This window comes from Carettochelys insculpta, chromosome 3 (genome assembly GCF_033958435.1).
Source record: "Carettochelys insculpta isolate YL-2023 chromosome 3, ASM3395843v1, whole genome shotgun sequence".
In the NCBI taxonomy this organism is placed as follows: Eukaryota; Metazoa; Chordata; order Testudines; family Carettochelyidae; genus Carettochelys; species Carettochelys insculpta.
In genome coordinates this window covers 60,766,530-60,787,196 of record NC_134139.1, presented here as the reverse complement: position 1 = coordinate 60,787,196, position 20,667 = coordinate 60,766,530, and the positions used below count along the sequence as shown (strand labels likewise).

Sequence of the window (20,667 nt, the reverse complement as noted above, 5' to 3'; positions counted from 1 at the left end):
TCACGTCATCAGGTGGATAACAGACTGCTTTCACGTAGGTTGTGGACTGACAAATCCTTCATGATAAACCTCTTAAAATATGACAGCACTGGTTGCAAACAAGTTTCTAAATAAACAACAAGTCCTGTGGCACCTTATAGACTAACAGATATTGTGGAGCATAAGCTTTCGTGGGCAAAGACTTGCTTCATCAGGTGCATGAGCGGGAGGGTGGCTTCAGAGGGGTATTTGAAGAGTGGGGTCCTTATCTAGCACGTAAATAGTCCGCTCAATTCTTCATTGAGAAATGCTTAAAACAAACAGATTACAACTAACCCTTCACTTTGTAAACATTTTATTACTATGTGGTGTAAACTGACTGTGGATATAATGACTTTGATTTACACTAGATGAGGCTCTGCCACACCATATTTTAATTGCAGACATCTTTTTCTTTTCTAACCAGTCACAGAACACCTGAGGAAGTGGGTCTTACCCATGAAAGCTCATGACCAAATAAATGTGTTAATCTCTAACATGCTACAGGACTGCTAGTTATTGGTCACTGAACAGTTAATACTGACTCATCATACACAAGGAAAACTCACCAAAAATTGTAAATCAAACCTACATCTCCTTTGTCCAACAGAATAAAAAAAATACAGTGATAATTCAATTGTCTATCCGCCAATTAAGGAATATACATCAGTTTCCACGTAACAAAGAATATTGACCAGCCACTAAAAACAGACTTAAAAAAAACTCTGAAGACAGCAGAATAGCAACACTGAAACAACTGATTAGAGCTCCAAATGTTACTGACATATAAGGAGTGTTTTGGTCTTTACCAAGTCATATGCTGAGTTTGTACAAGGACTGCACAGCATAACACTAACACAATGGAAGGCTCTTCTATCATTCACATACTCAGTAAACTACTTTAGTTTCCACTTGACACACCCACCTGACCCCCTTCATGAGAGTTCTAAATCATGCTCCTAAGCAGGTAGAGACAAAACTGCAGGGTTGCCAACTCTCCTGGTTTCACCAGGAGTCTCCGAGAATTATGTTCAATTTTCCAAAGGGTCCTAACGCCAGACTGGGAGCTTTGCCACTAACAGTTCAGCCTGCACACTGGCTCCATGCCATTCTTGAAAGCAAAGCGGTGAGCAATGGAGTGGGAATACAGTGAATGGGAGGGGGGCCTCAGAGAAAGGGTGGAGAAAGGGTGCTTGAGTTTGTGTGATTAGACAGTTGAAAAGCCTCTATTCCTGAGACTGAGGCCTCATTTACTCTAAGACAACTAAATTATATTGCATAATTAACTATTTTGGAATAACTCCTTTTTGCAGAAACTACATTCTGGGATACTCCACTCTGGGAACGGGATTAGTCACAGTTAGTAAAAAATACATTGTATACGTGAGGAACTATTCAGGAACTGTTATTGCAGAATAGCTCCAGAATATCTATGAAATAAATTTCCCTATGTACACAAGCATTACAGAAGATTCCTTAGTGAGGAGCAGTATAGAGTTACATTGCAAACCAGAGCATGGTCTATAAGCAGAGGGTAGCTTAGTTTTACAATTAGCCAGTGCCTTTTTTTGTAAAAAGTGAAGAGTCAGTATGACACCTCACCTTCCCCCCACCACCTACTGCCAGCGCCAGCTGGGGTTGCCAGAGGAAAGGTGGAGGCTCCAGCTGCTGTGGGGTGGCGGGGAGTTCCCGCCCCCAGCCTTCGCACTGCTGGAGGGCCTGGCAGGGGCTACGGCAGCCCTGTGGCTGGGAGCCAGCTGGGGCACTGAGCCCCACCAGCAGCCCCAGCTGCAGAACCCTGGCAAGAAGGTGCCGATACACAGTACCGGCACATACCTCCAGAAGAAAAAGCCTTGCAATTAGCCAAGCTCATACACAGATTACAAGAGAGTTCTATCAATTTGTGGCAACTTATACACATAGAGCTATAAAGCCCCACTTGGATAAAGTTTCAAGGAATGTATTCTGCAGTGCTAGTACAGGTCTGAAAGAGATCGGTCCAAACGTGTTAGCCCTTTTCAAAAAATGAATTAAAAGCAATTTCAGATTGGACACTTGCCCACAAATTCTGCTATCAATTCTTGTGTTTGTACATTTCTATTGAAAAATAAAATCTCTTCTTACATATTTTTGTGTAAAAGAGTCACCACATAAACAACAAAAACTGACTAAGGACCAAGCCTTGCAACAACAAATGCGTAACTTAAGTCATGCAAATAATCCCTTTGCACCAATAGGATTACTCACCTGCTTTTCGTTAAGCACGTGTGCAAGGGCCCACATGACTGGGCTGAAATGACTGACTATAAAAGAGGGAAAAAGACTAAACACAAAGGGTGCATCTACACTATGAACTAACTCCTAAGTTAGGCACTACATCGAAGTAGCCAGCAGACAGTCTACACACATTTTCCCATACTTCGAAGTTAACTTTGAAGTAGGGAGCCCATTCCTTACCCCATTCCCAGGAATGGAGTAGTGCCCTTCTTTGAAGTTTAACTTCAAAGTAGGGTGTGTGTAGACCCTCTACTTCGACATAAGCAACTTCCAAGTTATTGCTGTAGTGTAGACACAGCCAAAATGATGTAAAATGTATACAATAATAAAAGTTCTAAAAATAAAGGGCAATGCTAGACAATACGTTTTAAACAGAATTATAACTTTCAAATAACAGTGTCCTCTGCAATATCGCAGGCTATTCAAGAACCATTATGCCCTTTCCTCTGTTGTGAATCTGACCAATCCCACCACCCCAGCTCTCACTTCAACAAACTTTTTTTACATTTGCATTTGGGAAAAAACTCCTAAACAAACAGTTAATTTTAAAGTGATCTTTAATTTATTACCTTTTCAGACACAGAAATGCAAAATTGAAACACTATATGGACTGCAGTTACTGACCTTCTGTGCAAAGTTTTTTTTTAAACTATTCATAACCAGTACCTGGAAAAGTACAGGAAAATACTAAAAAGCATGTATCCGGCATGTAGATTAAAGTTCCTTACCATTCAAACAACACTTCAATGGGATAACTGGGATAAAATACAAAAATGGCTTTAAAAATGTAGATCATGCCAGACCAACATGATCTCTTCCTTTGAGAAGACAACTGATTGCTTGGATAAAACAACTGCAGTAGATCTAATCTACCTGGCTTTTGGTGAGGAATTTGATACAGTTTTGCATGATATAATTAGTTAAACTGAAAAAGATGGGGATAAAGAAGTGGTTAAAGGGAAGACTACAACAGGAAATACTGAAAGGTGAACTGTGAGGCTGGAGGGAGCTTATTTAGCGGACTTTCTAGGTGGTTGGTCGTTAGACAAATCTTAAGTTACATTTGTACGAATGGACTTGGCACAGAAAAGTGAGACTGATAATAAAGCTGGGCCTAAATATTTAGATTCACATTATGGCTGGCCATGCACAGGTGTACATAGTGCCTCCTTTCTCACTTGTTCAACGAGCAATGCCCATCCTCAATGGAATGCACCTCTGTTTTCACACCCTTCACACTGTACTAATAATCTTTGTGCAAAATATCCCTTGTGAACTGTTATTTCAAACTAGTAATCTACTGGCCAAGGACATCATGGTAAAATTAAGTGCAGAAGTTACATACAGATTGTTATGAACATAAGCTAAAGTCACGACTGAAGTGTACTTTCCAGACAAGTCTCAAAGACAAAGGATAATTTGATGCCTCTAGACAGTTGTCTTCAAATCTGATGACACAAAGTGACATCATAAAATTAAATAAGCACCCCAAACTGTGAAAAAGAAACAATGTGACTGATATAAATGTAACGTTTGATTGTGCATGGGGAAAGAGCTATTTCAAGAAAAGTTCTAAAAAGCGAAGTTCTCCACCCTCGTGCAAATTTCTATCAAAGACACAGGTTGGCAGTAGTGCAAAAGTCCATGTAAAGGATAGGATGTTCCTATCAAAGCTGTTGAAACTTGATTTTATTTCAGGGTCTGCAAGTAAATTTTTTAGTAAATAGATTTAGGCTGTCAATTTCCAGGCATGCTGTGCCATCAGCATGTAGAAACTGCTGTGACTAACGTGGAGGCTGTAGTAGTAAATTTTATTATAGATTGGTAATTGAATTGAACAGGTTTACATTTGAATAGATTTACTGCAGCATGATCTCTGACATGCTGCCTGGGACTGAAATCCTCTTCTATACATAAAGACATGTTTAAGACATAAGAGGCCAAATTCATTCGTGCTGTAACTCCATTCTAGTCAATGGACATACACCAAAGATAGATTCATCCCTGAATCTAATTTTCCCTGGGAGCTGGCAAGACAGAGAGAATCAGTTGCATATATCTGACCCAAAGGAAACAAAATATTATCATCTTTAAAATCTTCGTATAAAGGATACTGTCAAGAATGACAACTCCACAATCCTCTAAATTGTTAAAAACACACTCTCTCTCTCTCTCTCTCTCTCTCTCAAAAACAAAGCTTCCACAGCATGCTGTGTAACCATCTGGTTCAAACGCCAAAGATCACTACCAAGATGGGCGAGGAAACTGAACTCTCTCCCTCTCTCTGCTCCCTGTCAGGGCTGAGCCACATGTGCACGGATAGGACAGTGCAACCACTGAGCCTATGCTTTATAATGATTTTGTGGAAGGAGGATTTCAGTTTCTAATACAGGTTGAACCTCTCTAATCCAGAACTCTCTTGTCCACCAAACTCCGTAATCCAGCATGATTTTAGCTGGCTGAACGACCACTTATGGGTGTGGCCAAGTTTCCTGTGGCCTCAAAGTTTATTTACAGCTACCAGTCCTGGCTCTAAGAGTTCTGTTCTGTTATTTAGCAGTAATTTACCACTCAATGTCTTCCAAGGGCAGTGGGAGTGTTCATAATGTGCTAGTAAATATTGACTCCCCCATCTTCCAGCAAATTCTCTGGTCTGGCACTGATCAGGTCCTGAGGGTGCCAGAAAAGAGAGGTTCAACTGTACTGTCAATCTAGCCCTTGATGTGAGCATTACATTCATTCATTCAAGACACACAAAATTCCCTTTGTGACTGCTGGCCAACCCAGACTTAAGAAAGAAAATGTGTACTCACAAGAGGCAGCAAAGGTGAGTGCAATGACAGTGGATTTATCATCAGTGGATGCTCCGGCAAATCGACTTAGAAAATGACACTATAGTAGACTTAATTTGGGACGAGCTTACTGTTGCTTCATAATCAGGAAAATACTTTAAAGCATGAGCTTTTGGAAGTAAGTCAAATTCTGGTCAGTCAATCTTGATATCTCCCTTGATTCTCTACTACCCTGTCTATACCTGGATAGTAACGCACATCAAATTGGAAAAGAAGACTTTACACCTATTTTGGATGCATATAGTTGACACAAGATGCAAAAAGACAGTAGAAATTCAAATAATGTCTCTATGAAATTAGTGGGGTGAGCAAACTTTGTACATCTGGCACCACTTTTAACCCCCCCCCCCCAACCCAACCTTGCTAATGTAATACAAATCAATGGAAATGTTGGTTATGTTTGTATGGGCGGGTGGAAAACCCTTTCAGCACGTGTTAGGATACAAGTTTGTAAAATGTAAAAACTTTATTAATTGGCATATAAATGTGAATACACATACATAAAAACAGTAACATATTTCAACATTTTGAATGAAATGGATGAGCCTGAGATCCTGCAGCTGATTATGCGGCACCCCCTTGCAATATTTTACACACCCCTGAGGGATCCACCCCAAACTTTGCTCACCACTGAAATAGAGGATTTAAAAAAAACCACCCCTTCTAATGGGAAAAAAAACCCAGGCACAATAAAGTATTGACATACTGACCTGCAGTTTGCTTAAAACAAATGGGCCTGATTCTGTCCCCATGACACTGGTATTGTTGTACACCGACGGGTAATATGGGTGAACAGAAGTGAAAGTAGAACCTGGGCAGTAATGACCCTTTGACATAACCCCAGGGTATTAATTTTTCTGATCTAGGCAATTTTTGTTTTGAAATCTGGGCAGTGTAAATTTAAGACACTGATTTTTAAGCATAGTAGACCCACATCTACTGTGCAAGAAAAACAGATGAAGAAATGGGCATGGGGACTATGTGTACAATTACTGTGACAGTGCATGAAGATTGGGAAACTAAACATAATTAGCCATTTTCAGAAGCAATTTCCTGAGTTGCACATCCAGGCACAATATCTGCACAAACTATGCATGCAATTACAAATATTTATGCACATGTAATTGTGCACCAAAATTTAAAAATCAAGTTGTAAATCAGTTCACCCATCTGAATACTTAGTAGTGTCTTTCCATTCCCTCCTATTAAGAACAAGCTCCTCAATATGCCCATATTTTAAATGACTAGTAATGCAAGATTTTTTTTTCCTATCCACAAAGATATTAAGCAACACAGGCTGTTTCAAAAGCTGTCATTATAGGGTGTTCCTTTCTTTTTCTAGCTCTTCTCAAGTTTCTGTGTTGGCCTTTGTGCAATGGCTATTAGCAGCTGAAACAAATCAGGTTTTCTACATGTAAGGAAACCCAGGCTGCACCAGAAAGAGGGCCAAATCCTACAGTCTTTACTGAAGCAAAATCCCCGTTGAATTTGACAGGAGTTTTGCCTGAGTGAAGCTAAGGACAGCAGGATTTGGCTCACAGGATCATAGCATCTGCCAAAGCAATTGCACAGAACGAGGTTTATTCTTAGTACATATAATCCAATAAGAATATGTCTGGAGGTGCGTGATAGGCCTAATTTTTCCATCGTCTCTCTATTGCTCTATATTCTTCTTAGACATTACTAGACCAGATGTACACTGAAGCCTGTTTTAAAGACTGTCTAAAGGTTTTGTAAAAATTGGTCACCAATTAAAGCTGATTATTTTAAATTATGCCCAAACAAAAATGTATTGGAAATTGTATGGAGATATTTTAAAGTGGTTGCTTAACGCTGGGGATTACCCACAGAAAGCAACTGTTAGAACAGATCTCACTGTATTTACTTTAAATTGTTATCTAGTCAGAAGTCAATGAAATTATTTTATTTTCTGTTACTCTCTTGATGGTCAGAGTGCAATCCAAATTGAGTAAATAATATCTATGTATAAAAATGACTTCCTGTAAGTCAGTCGGTATTGGAAATGAAACTGATCTCAAGAAGTGGATCTGTCCCACGAACGCTCATCACCGAATAAATGATTTTTTTAGTCCTTAAAGTGCTACATTTCTGCTGGTTTATCCCCAAACATTGACAATATAGACACTGACAGGGTTTCTAGCATATAAAGAATGTATTTTTTTTCCCCGTACATCGGGGCTCAAAGCCTCTGAACTATGTTAGTTTTCTACTGATATTGCTGCAGTATATTAAGCCCTAGGCTTTTCCGGTTGGTTTCCTGGAGATGTTTTCCTATGTTTAGCAAGGATTCAGTGCCTTGATTTGGTAAAAGAGAAGTAGCAGATGCATACCAACATTCAGAGACTGATTCTTTTCTCCCTCATGGCAAATTTTGCATTGCTGTAGCTTCATTGTCTTCATTGGAGTGATTTTGGATTTATACCAGCATACTGTGAGAAGCAAAACAACCCCTTCACTTTTCCTGGTGATATCAATAATCAGTACAATGTGGACACAGACAACCATAGAACGTAGTTGTACCAGAAACAGGGTAGAGTAAGAGTGAGGACAAAGTTTTGAAACTTCACAAGATAAAAAGCTTATGGAAACAGACAGGGGTGGTTTTCGTCAGGATTGCTGTACTATCAGTCCACTGAGAAAGAATGTTAGGGCATATCTGATATACTCCGCATCACAGAAGATGTGTTTTACCTGGATATACCTGTCATCTTTCAGCAAGCAATTTAAAACAGACTGTCAGAAAACATGTGTATTTACTGAGGTTTTCTTTCTGCAGTAGGTGATCAGGACACTTACCATCTCTGTTCTTTCCTGATTGCCCTGCAATTGCCACATGTGTTTATCAGAAGATACATACTGACCAGATCAGCCTTACCTTCTTTCAGCATGCCAACTTTTAAACACTTCATGAAGCGGCAGGCTTGGCAGGACTTGCGTCTACGCTTTGTGATTTCACATTCATTTGTTGCTGGGCAGCTGTATTCTATGTTACCTGCAGCACAGATTTCAGAAAAGAAGAAGCCACTGAGGTATGTCAATTGATAAATCTGTTCATCACTATCTGAACACAAATTATAACATTTCTAGTATATTTCATTTAGGAGAATGCAAGCATGCAATTAAAAGCCACTGCCACTGGCTGACCAGAGGAAATGGCTTTGAGATTAAATTAAAAACAAAGCAGCCAAAATCAGGCACTATTTGAATTTTTTTCCCCCGTCAGATGGCAGTACACAAAAAGTGCAAAAGCTTCATTAATATGAGTCTGGATCCTAATAGAGCCATAAGCAAATTCCTTCATGAAGATTATTGCTGCCAGGGACAACAGTAATCTGTGGAAACTGGGTCAGGAAACATCCCCACTAAATCACATGAACCATGTTCCTGATCCAAGAACCCCCATCCAGAATGCCTCCTTCACGTCTGGGTTATAGACCATCTTCTGAATGGGAACTGGGTTGGAGAGGTTCAGAATGAGATGGAACAGTTGTACCTTCCTTATATGCCTGCTGTCCATAAGACATATGATGAAGAGGTGACATCTAGTGCTTTATTTTGGCTGTGAAGAGGCGGCTGCTGGGATCAAAAGCATTCTTCAGACTGTGACTTTAGAACAAAGCCTGCAGTAGACAGCTGTGGGGGAGTTCTGCCTCCAGAACTGGGAGCACAAAGTCCCTGAAAGGGCATGGGGCCGCACTGCCACAATCACACCTTTTGAAAGGCCACAGCATCCCATTATTCCAGGTCAGTTCTGCTCCATACATCACTACCGCCCTCTTTTGGGCTTTCTAGTTGTTTGAGGACAGGGCAGTGTTTCATCTTCGTTCTACACAGCACTGAGAATGCTGTCTGTGCTCAGTAAATAAAAACTAGCTGATATGCCCCAAAATACTGCTAAAATTACACCAATCTTTCCCCAGCTTTGTGAGTCCAAAGAAGGGAAAGCCTTGTCTTATTTTGTCCCAATGCTAAATCTCTTTCCACAAAAATGCTTTGGCTATATGACTTCCTCTAACCATGTGTCCTGTTGTTCACAACTCAATTCAATAGGACAGAGTCTGTAGTAGGAGTTTTATGAAGAAACTGACTTTTAAATAAAGCATCTTTCCCCATCAGTCCTGTCACATCTTGCTTTAAAGGTATTTCGTTACTTTCTAACCCTTTCCCCTGTGATTAAGTGCATTAGTATCTTAATGAAAATGCATTCTGTTTATTGTCCTCTTGGGAAGTAAGGGGTCATCACACCAAATGCATAAATTGTCATCAGAGACAGTCCGAGCATAATTGCAATTTTGCTGCTCCACGTTTGCTGCACTCAGGGTCCGTCAAAATCCCCTGAAACATGCGCAGATTCTAGTAATTAGCATAGAGTCTGCCTGGGACCACAGCATTGATGAAATATTTCAGAGTTAATCACACTTTGTAAACACTGATTTATATTGACTACCTTTCTCCAGACTGATGTCTCCTCATTAAATATCACATTAGTGGATTGCAGGACAGCACAAAGACTCAAATGCTCAGCAACTGCTAATTCAACAGGAAGTATTACTTAAACCACTTATATCTATTGAAAATTGGTTAAGTATTTATGATAGAGAGGTCTACATGGTGCAACATATGCAAGATAAACCCATCAGAAATCTCTCACTAAATTAGCATTGTAACTTAATGCATTTATCCCAATAAAACTGACATACTTTGCACAACCTTTTCAGGGCTGAGGAGGTTTCAGTCACTTAGAACATTATTGTGCAGTTGAATTAGCAATGCTTGCAAAAAGGCAGGGAACCAGGAAATATCTGATCACTATAGGATCTTGTTGACACAGCTTACAACTTGAATATATCCTTTGCTCCCTTCCACAGCTTTTAAATAGAAAACTCCCCAATGAATGTGGTTAGAGGGACTGCCTGTGCAGTAAACTAGGAAAAAGATGCTCTCTAAGGGACCTCCGTTTGATACTAAATAATGAAGGTGGGAAAGAAGATATCTGAGATATGTGATGGCAGGTGAGGAAAGGGTGACAGCAAAACTATTCCAAAATCCACACCTTCCTTTCTAATGCTGCATTATACTCCCTCAGTGACATAACACACTCATCTTGTAATACATGCATTCAATAGACTTTATCAACTTCAGTTAAACTCAACACAGCACAATAAAGAGAAACAGGCTCGGGGTAAGATGATTTACCCAAGGTCACAGAAGAAGCTAGGAAGAGATGCAGGATAAGGATTCAGAAGTTCTGGGTCAGAGTTCTGTGCCGACACCACTAAACCATGCTTCTCTGTGCCAGGCACCTAATTTTCCACATTTGCCCCTTGCTTGGTCCTTGTGTGAAGGTGTAGATGAACATGCTGACACAAAAAGGTTGGGTTCAAAACTAAGAGACTGAAAAAACTGAAAGTTTTCCACAGTATGAAGTTCAAACCCATTACTCTGAAGGTTCCAGACATACCCAACACTATGGCAGACAAGATCGGGGGAAGAGCAGAGTAAAATCTCGTGCAAATGGCTATAAGGTGACATGACTGAAAGCTGATTGCCTAGAAATGTTGATTTTCTAAGTGGCAATTAAAATAGATTAAATAAATTCTATGAATCTCTGATTCAGTCATTACATCCCACTAATTTGGCTAGTTGGGTAAGATTTTTCTTGTCATTTAGGCATTAATAATTCTTTTTCTGTGTTGCTGGATTGATTCTGATCTTAATTTCACCACTACAAAACTAAAGTATCATCAATGAAGTGACATTACTCTGGATTTACTTTGGTGCAACCGAGATCAGAATCTTACATAGCTCCACAGGAATGTGTGGCCCACAATTTTAGCAACGGTAAACACCATTTTAAAGTGGGACCAGTGGGTAAAATCTTTTAAAATGGAATCAAAAAGTCTCTGTTCAATAGACGGCCACAGGAGTCTACTGAAAGCCTAACTGAATAGGTCTATACCTTTTTCTACTAGTCCTTGAAAAATCCTCCTTGAATTTTGCTGCTGTTTGATAAGTGAAAATGTATTATTTCTAAAAATATGCTGTCCCAAGCACTCACTAACATTATTATGTCTATTTTGGTAGCAGTTCAAATTTGTTGCACCCTGTGGGTGATGAGGTCTCTTCTAGTCACTTGTTTTTCTTCAGTGCACACTATAAACTGTAAAAGAGTAGAAAATGCTTTCAGCAAGCACTCATCTACCAGTAGATGGTTCAGCTATAACAATTAATTAAGCGGTTTGCACACATTTGTTACGGTGTTCCAGAGCTGCCTTGAATTTCAGTGAGTTTCAGGGAAAAGAAGATATTAGAAAGATACTTTACCATTTTCTTATCTCGAGTTGCTAACAATGGTAACGGGTGAATTGGGCAGCGACTAATGGCATAACTTGGGTTTGCCCAGTTCTGTCACTAGTTGGAGAGGCAGCTGTATTATACAAGGAACAAAATCAACATGGCAGCTCACCGCTTTTACACTGTGCTGACAAGAATGATAGAGCCATTTATAATATCTCCTGGCTGGGTTTCAGGAAGGACTGGGCTTGATTACTTATTTTAAAGTCTTTTGTACAATTAGTTTGCAGGCAATATAATTTTCTCACTTGCTCCTTAATAGAATCTTGCAGCTGGCTGGCTGATAGAACAACAGGATGTATGTAAAACTTCTGCCTGAAGTGCCACTGGATAATTTGTATATTTTCTTTCAGTAGCGTAATGGACTTCCACAGTGTGGCAGTTAAAGGGCTGAATAGTGTAAAACAGTATGACGTTTCCAAATAAAAATATGAATCAAATTCTCACTCCCTACACACGTTGTTCTGCATTGTTATAATGCATTGAGATTTACATCAGTTCTGAGCTCCTTTTGTTTACTCACTGACTTGGATTTGGTTTTTAAAGCATTGGCTTATTTTGCTAATGATTTTAACTCTATTAGGTGGGCCAAAAGGCAGGAAAATATGAATGACACACAGGGCATTACAAGTGAAATTTACTCTTTTAAAAAAAACACATGAACACTACTTTGAAATAATAGTGTCTGTGCTTGAGTTAGCAATTAAAGTGCTAAAACATACCAGATATGTTCTGCAGTCTGATTTTTAACACCTGAAATCATAAAACCTCTGTATGTGGCTCAATTTATGCACAGATAAGGAAGTCACCTCTTTATGTTGCAAAGTTAAAAATGACCCAAAACAGTATAAAGTTTTTAAGGTCCCCTGTGTGAGGTGTGCGGCTCTAAGATGAACTTGATAATTAGTAAAACACATTTTGTGGGGAACAGGGTGTTCTCCTCAATTAGTGGGTATGACTGGGCACTGCTGAGGTCCTGTGGATAGTTTTGGCAGGTGGTTGATGGGGAACAAGTAGTGGTGGAGACAGATTTGCCTTTGGACCTTCATCAAAGTTCAGGGCATAGAGGGTAAGGCAGCAGAAAAGACGGCAGAGTGTTGACAAACACAGGTCATTTAAAAGAGCAGGGTCATATGCAGTGGCTAGCCCATGTGACCCTCAAAAAAACCTGGGTAATTTAAAAAATATCAGTATTGCAATGGCGGCTTTGGAAACAGACTCAAAACTGTGGGATGGAGCAAAAAAGGGTGTTAATGCAAGAAGTTGTTTTTCTAGAAATAAAGGAGATCATTACCAGAATACTTAAGGCAGGGATGGGCAATAAGAGGGTGGCAGGTCATGAGGGTTAGCCCCTTTTGGGCCACTGCTGCTACATTTCTCTGTGCTTCCAGCTCCCGTTGGTCATGGGTCATTGTTCCTGGCCAATGGGAGCTTCAGGAAGCTGTGCAGACCAAGACACCACTTCCTGCGGCTTCCGTTGGCCAGCAATGGCAATCCATGAGCAATGGGAGCTGCAGGTACCCATACTTGTGGAGGCATAGGCAAATAAAGTGGCAACGGCTGGGCAAGGGTTAACCTTGGTAAACTGAATTTGGCCTGCAGAATAATATTTGCCCATCACTGACTTGAGGCAAAGGTAACAATACTTAACCTCATGGAGCATTTATTCTTCAGTACATCTCAAAGAGTATTAATCCCTATTTTACAGCTACAAAAACTGAGGAACAGAGAAATGAGGTGGCGGACCCAAAGGCAGGAGGCCACCCAGTAGCAGAGGAGGAATTACACGTAGATCTGCTGGGCTTCCATTTTAGAGCTGTAGCCACTCAACCATCCTACCTCTTGAGGAAAAAAGGATAAACGTGTGAGATGAGTGTTAAGAGAAACACAGAAAGACAGACCACTCACACAGAAATGAACTGTGCATATATCTTCTAAATGTGGTAATAGCTGGCCGCCATTCTGCTGTATTGCTTCAACAGCCACAAAATGGTGTATCAATGGAACTGAACTAGTAGCCATATTCTATATCTAGGTCCTTTACAGCCTCCCCAAATAGCACTATATCCAAATGATTGCTTATTTTGCCTTTTTTCCTTAATTTTCAAAGTAAGGGAAATATATAAGAGAAAAATAGATGCTTTTTGGCACACTAATATTAATAGGTTAAAATTTAAAGATCATGAAGTTTGCCAAGTATTGGAGAAAACATTTGTTTAACCAAAAAGTATCCACCCGCCCACGCCATTAAACCCTCACCTGCAAAAATTCCCTTGTTTCATTTCCACAGATGCAGTGATACACTAATATCAGAGGCATCAAAAGCACAGTACATACATCTTGAAGCTAGTTGCTCTAATGAATGCTTTGAGGCCTCCTCAGATCTCCATGCATTTGGAATTATACAAATAAGTCTCAACCAAGGAAAGCACTTAACCACTTGTTTAAATTTTAAGCATACCCTTGTGCCATTGACCATTAATTAAATAAGGAATGCGCTTAAATTCTTTATTGGATGGAACCCATAATTTCCTATGCAAAGAGATGGAAAAAAAAATCATACACAGAACTTTATTCTCCTCAATCACACCTGAAGCAAGAAGGTGTAAATTTAAGCACTAGACAATATTGACCTCCCATTCTCCTGCAAAGTCTCTCATTTGGCACCATTCAAGCCCTGAGGGGACTGGACCAGAGAGGTTCAACATGTACGTACATTCAAAAAAGGATTCCCACACTATGCACTATTTGTTCTACAAGAATTCTACAAATTGAGCTCTTATTAAAAGCTTAAAAGTTTGGATGAGTTTGAAGAAATGTTTTTATCATCCCTGATAGGATCTCCTATGTTGACTAATACCCAATTAAAAAAAACATTGGATTTCTTCTTCAAAACTGGCCATTTTTCTGTGGGCTCTGATTCAGGAAGGCCTTTGAAGAGAACAGCTCCCCATGATTACAAGAAATATGCATGTGGGAGGGGGGTGCCTGGAAATCAATGATTGAAAAGAAGGGTAGAAAGGCAGCCAGAGGAATGAAAGTCACAGGGGCTGGGCTATGAGAGTGTGGATTGCACTAAAGTGCTCAACTGAGCAAGGTAGAAAGATGTGATCAGAGCAGAACACTTAGAGAATGGTGTGCAGGCTAAGACCTTGTGTACCTACTTTCAATCTATACTGCATTTTCCAGGTGAGTCAAATACCTTCAGAAATGCAAGTTCATAACACAAATGGAGAATTGGTCTAATTATAATGGAACCTGTGGCTGCCAGGGCACTGAGAACTTTCAATACATCTCTTCCTTTTCCAGCATTTCCAATGTGTTTTAAACAGCACATAGGAACAGCCCTCATTCCCATTTTCACCTAAGCTAAATGCAGCATATAATTTACAATACCACAAAGGCAGCAGGGATAGTAAAAATGATAGCACCAGCACTACATCTTTATATTTCTCTCTGGTTCCCACATTTTAGCATGACTGTGTTTTTTGTTTGCTTCCTTGTTTGTTTTGTCTCATCTTGTTTTGCTGCCACAGATGCACAATTACACGATGAAGGGATGTCTAGATAGGGAATTAAAAATACTTTTTCAATAGTTAGCTTGGTTAATTGTTACAAAGAAATGGTGGTGGGGGAAAAAAGGAATTTATCATTGCTTGCTTAAAACATATTTTGAAAGAAGTGCTGATGCAAAGACTTTTACTTACATAAGGAAGGTGAACGAATTAATCAGGTAATGCTGGACACAGGTAATAGTGTAAGGTTCATTGGCAGACTGCCATTTTTGCACTAAAGCCAAGATCCATGGACTACGGCATTGGTGATACATTAAAGTAAGCACCAAGATTCGTAGCTCTCACCTCTACCATTTTATAACAATCATAATTCTGATGAAGATAGGGGAAAAGAATGAAGTCTTATTTAATTTGTTTTCATTTCCTCAGGAAAATTTTATGTGGCCATTACAGAGGGAGTCAGCTGAGCAATGTGTAAATTAACCTTTGGAAGCCACTTTGGTCATGTGCAACCCAGAACCAAACTTTATGTTGCCCGTTTTAAATGTCACCATATCTGAATTTATACAAGTGGCTGTATCTTTCCTGATTACCTTGCTGATTTAAAATAAAATGTTTATTGTAGATTATTCATAGATTTGCAGATCAAATTGGCTCAGCAATGTGTAAACATGGCTTTCAAAAGAGAGTTGAAAAACCTGATCATTAACAAAGTAACACCAACTTTGGATAACTGAAGAGGTCAGTCCAAGGTGTCTAGCTTGTAGTTTGAACAACGTGCGACACATACTGTAGGAATCACACAACCACAGAACTGTGGAGCTGAGAGTTCTTTGGCGATCATTGGGAAATGGGACAGCAGTCTCAATCCAGTTCCTTATGGGAAGATGTTCACAAGGCAATGTTGACAGCCAAGTTGTAATGGTTCTGAATTGCTGTAGCTGAGATGGACCTGGACTGAACTTACCCAGGGTTGAGGCTCATAAATGAGAGAAGGAGGAAAAGAGAAAAGGGCCTCTCAATAGTTTTGCATAAATAGAAGACTGGAGTCCCCACTGCTGTCCGCCTAACACTTTTAAATAAAATACATTAAAAAAAAATCCAAGAATCTGGAAACACGACAAGTGAAGCTCCAAAATATTTCCACTTTCATTGCAAACATTTTCTTTTGGTCAGTAATGAATGTTACACCACAGATCTTGCCACCAGGCTGAGGCCTCAGCAGATGTGTGTTTTCTTGTTGTATTAATGTGTTAAGTTAAAGATGCTAATCACCTGGGAGCAGCATCCCCTGTAAGCTGTACGCTTGGGCGCCCACTCAGGAGAGATCCAGGTGTCAGCCAGCTGATTAGCAGAGCGCCCACAGCAGGCAGCACATGTTTCTATTGGTGGTGAACAGCTGCAGACGCCTTGATGCGCATAACAAAATTTATTCTGCCCATAGATGAAAAAAATTAGAGGGAACACTGCTTGGAAGGTGCAGGAGTTAACCAATCGATAGGGGAAAAAACACTTAAATGTTTCGAAGTCCATGGACTCCATACGGTTCCCACAGAAGCTAACACGACATTTGTGCCTGTACCTTAGCAAAAGATTCACCCAAACAGATGGAAGAGCAACTATATATTATTAAAAGTAACCATGTGTAATTTAATATAGTACAACAAAATGTGAGTCAGGGAATTTAAATTTAATGTTCCCACCAAGAGTAATGTGGTAATACTGGCGTATGTAGTAATTTCTATTGAAGTTTTAGTCTTGTTAAATGTGTTTCTGATATCTCTGTTGTTAAATATCATTAAAAATATATGGGACATGCAACATTCTGAGAGGCTCAGCACAAATCCTGTGCACTTTACCTGAAGGCTGCAAATGTGTCCCTTTATTTATTTAAATGAAAGGTTGCCTTCAAGATACTTCAGAATGCATCAAGAACTGTGGAGAGACCATAAAATCAATGGATTTGTGACTTGCCTACCATTTGCTCTTTTCAATTTGGTGGTGGATTTGGCTGCATGTTATGCATTTCTGTGAGACACTGGCAATCACCTCTCCTGTAAATTATCCAAGAAGCAAACTAAAAGGTGCAAACCTGTAAGTGCTCCAGTTCTACCTTCATTTGTGAGGTTGAAAGGGGATGGCAGAGGCAGAACTTCATTTGAATCTATTCAGGCCTAAGCAGATACTCATAGTGCACATTCAACTGTGGTTTTTCAATCACAGTTATTTGTTTTAAAATATTTCCAGAGACAATTGCTACTTGCTCATGAACAAATATTGCCCCGGTTTATTTTTTCCATTCTTATTTCTCCAAAATTCAGGATGGATTCCCGCCCCCCCTCCACACCCCATCTTCTTATTTAAAAAAAGAAAAAAGAAAAAAAGACTAATTGCTGTTTCCTCAAATTTTAGACCAATATTACCTCAGGTTGAGAGCTAGTATGGAAACTTTCAAACCGCAAAAGGAAATGAGCAAACCGTTATTGTCTGAAAGCAAGAAGCTGTCATTTTTTTTACAAGTGAAACTGTTCTTCAACAGTTCATATGAGTTTGAAATTCCCCTACAAGGGTCCAGCGCCAGTGAAAGCAATGGAAGGTGTATCAGACTGTACGTGAGCATAATACTCCCATTCAACCTAACTTTACAAGCTCAGCCTTGCTTCTGTTGCAGTCAATGGAAGTTTTGCAGGTGACGTAAATGGGCAGTGACATTGTCTGAACTAATTTAATAGTTTATGAATGATAACTTGGAAAGGTTTAATAAGTAAAACATGTTTTTTTTTCTATTGAAATCTATGATTAATTTTCCATCAGAACTGAAATATTAACTTTTGAAAGGAGCAATTCTTTTATTTCAGATAAGAAATTTTTATATACTCAATCACAATAGTTCAATTCAATAATTCAAGGACCCCCTGTTCTCTATCCTAAACTTATGTTCCTCTTTGTGCAGGTCTCTTTTCTTATTTATGTTTATTCAATGATCAACTCATTATTTCCAGCAGATGGAGAAGGTGGCAAAGTGAGGTCCGAACCACAAAGTGAAACTACACAATGAGAAACTGTCTTCAGGAACATTAGGGACAAATTCTGACCTTTGTATTAGAGGACAACCAAAGAAATCAAGGGAGCCAGGTCATAAACATTCGAAGGCAGAATTTGCCCCTAGAATTAGAAAGAGTACCTTTGCTTTAGTTACTTTTAGTTCACCTATAATATAGAAGGGGGTTGACCCACTGAAGTACTCCACTTCCATTATCTTATTTGGGCCTAAGCTTTTGTGGGCTCAAGCTTATGCCTGGGACAAAGTGAGCTCCAGTCTACAAAAGCTGCTGCCCAAATAAATTTCTTAGCCTTTAAGGTGCCACAGGCCTCCCTGTTGGTTTTGCTAAAATAGACCAACACGAATACCCTTATGAAAGGAATCACCTTGTCATAGGAAGGTGGCATCTTTCTAGCCTTGTTTTGAATCCCTTTATTATTACTGTGACATATGATGCCTTTATTTACAACATTGCATTTTTGTCCCTAAATTACAGTGCAGGGATACTTGCTGATGCAGCTAGTGTTGTGTTCCTATCAAAAGCTTTGGCACGGCTGCTAGTTATCACTTAGGCTAGGTGGACAATTCCAGAGAGTTAATTTGGAGAATGACATCTATGACTAAGGTGACCATCCATCCCATTTTTGGCAGGATGGTCCTGTATTTTGGGTGCCATTCTGGCTTCCCAATTTATTTTGCAAAGGGGGCTAATTGCCCCATATTTCAGCGGGATCAGCAGCTTCCCCCACCTGGGAGAGCCAGGAGCTGGGATGCAGACCGTGCGGTAGCTCAGCTGCTGCCTGACTTCCCCCAGTGGGGGCTGGAGCTGAGCCAGGGCCACGGGGGTTGGTGTGGGAGCTGCAGGAGGTGGGAGGGTGAACCAGGGCTTCAATGGGGTTGGATTCGGAGCCTGGGCAGCAGGGGTTGGAGCAGGAGCTGGGACTGGAGCCGGAGCCCCTGAAGCTGGGGGGGTTGAGCTGGGCCACAGAGCTTGGAGCAGGAGCCCAAGCCAAGAAGTGGTGGGGCTTGGAGTGGGGCCATTGGAGCTGGGGCCAGGGCCAGGGCTAGGGCTGAGGCTGGTGGGGGGTTAAGCTGGGCTGTGGAGGTTGGAGCAGGAGCCAGGGCTGGAAGGGCTGAAGCTGGAGCCAGAGCTGCAGCAGGGGATGGGGGGAACTGTGTCCGCAGTGGGGTTGGAGACGGAGCCACCCGGCTTGACCCAGCTGGGAGCTGGACCCATGCAGTGGCAGAGGCTGACACCACAGCTCAGGAAAGCCAGGAGCTTCGCTGGCGAGGCAGCAGTCCTGTTCCCAGCACCCCAGATAGGATGACCATCTGTCCGATTTGGCTGGGACAGACAGGGTCATTCCCCATGTCCCATATTTGGCTGAGAGAGATATGGGCACCCTATCTATGATTTGTGCTTCAGGATCCAGAGACCTGCTGCTTTTGATGTGGTGTAAAATCGAAGGCTATCCCACCAGGGGCGGAAGTGAAGGCTTTTCTGAATTAAAAATATTAGTGGATTTTTTTTTTTGGATTAAATAAAGGTAAATCTAAAATAACTGGATCTGTTTTGTAGGACAGCTATTGCATAGTAATCAAATAGCAGTTTGTTTTTTAAACCATGTTAATTGACGTTAAACAGCTACATAATATCTGCTCGCCTATTGTATAAACTGTTACGCTTTGATGATAACATTCCTGAAGGTCAAAAAAAATTATTTAACTCAAAAGGTTTGATTATTATGAAGCTGAGGCCTGAGGTCAGCATGCACTTTCTACATGTGCAATTAGCACAACTGTGCACTCAAACTGGTTATGTAATGAACAAATTAATCTAACCATATGCATCATAACTGCACAAAGTTTAGGGGGTTTATACCTCACTTTTCTGAAAATTATACCCAGGACAACTGGAATCCACTGTTTCTCTGAAATTTGTATTAAACAATGACTATTTCATTACCATACAGTGACTGTCTTATACTAACACAGGTCGCAATGCAGTAAAGCACTTAAGCGTATGTTAAGTTTAAGCATAAGCTTAAGTTCCATTACTAATTGAACTTTAAGCACGTCTTTAAGTTCCTTTAAACAGAGATGCCTCCCTGAATAAGAGAGAGATGCACAGAAGGCTGAACAAGTGTTCAATACTATATGCATTTACACCAGGGATGTTAAACTTGCAGAACTATGTGCTTAATCACTGTCTAGTACCTACCTAGATAATAGGAACACAATGTCCTGTTATGGGTCCAATCCAGTACTCCTTTGCCAAGAAAAAGTTTCAGCTGATTTTATTGCAAAAATTGATTTCAACAGGATTTTTGCCCGAGTGCCCAAGATTGTAGATCCACATCAAAGTTTTTTGCTCAGAAGCAGGCACTTGAGAGACAAGTGAAAGCCACCACTCAGCCACATTAGGGAATGGAGTGTCTAATTTCTCTGAAAAGATACTTGACCTTCCAAAGACTTCCAAAGCAACAGCATGAGAGACTGTGTTTGCAACAATGCAAAGGCTTTAGGTGGGCTCACGGGTGGGGAGCAAGGCAAGATGGGAATTTAAAAGAGCAAATAAAAGGGGGCT

General features: G+C 40.3%; 1 protein-coding gene across 13 annotated transcripts in view; it reads right to left on the bottom strand.

The window, feature by feature from the left end:
* The window catches only part of ESRRG (estrogen related receptor gamma), a 506,336-nt gene that overhangs the window by 135,228 nt on the left and 350,441 nt on the right, over window positions 1-20,667 (bottom strand). For 12 of the 13 annotated variants that reach the window (XM_074989955.1, XM_074989953.1, XM_074989961.1 and 9 more), the window contains one exon: window positions 8,044-8,160. The exons of the other annotated variant lie outside the window; for it this stretch is intronic. In XM_074989955.1, coding sequence (XP_074846056.1) covers window positions 8,044-8,160 — 117 coding nt within the window. The remainder of the gene's footprint in view (window positions 1-8,043; window positions 8,161-20,667) is intronic. 13 annotated transcript variants of the gene reach the window in all.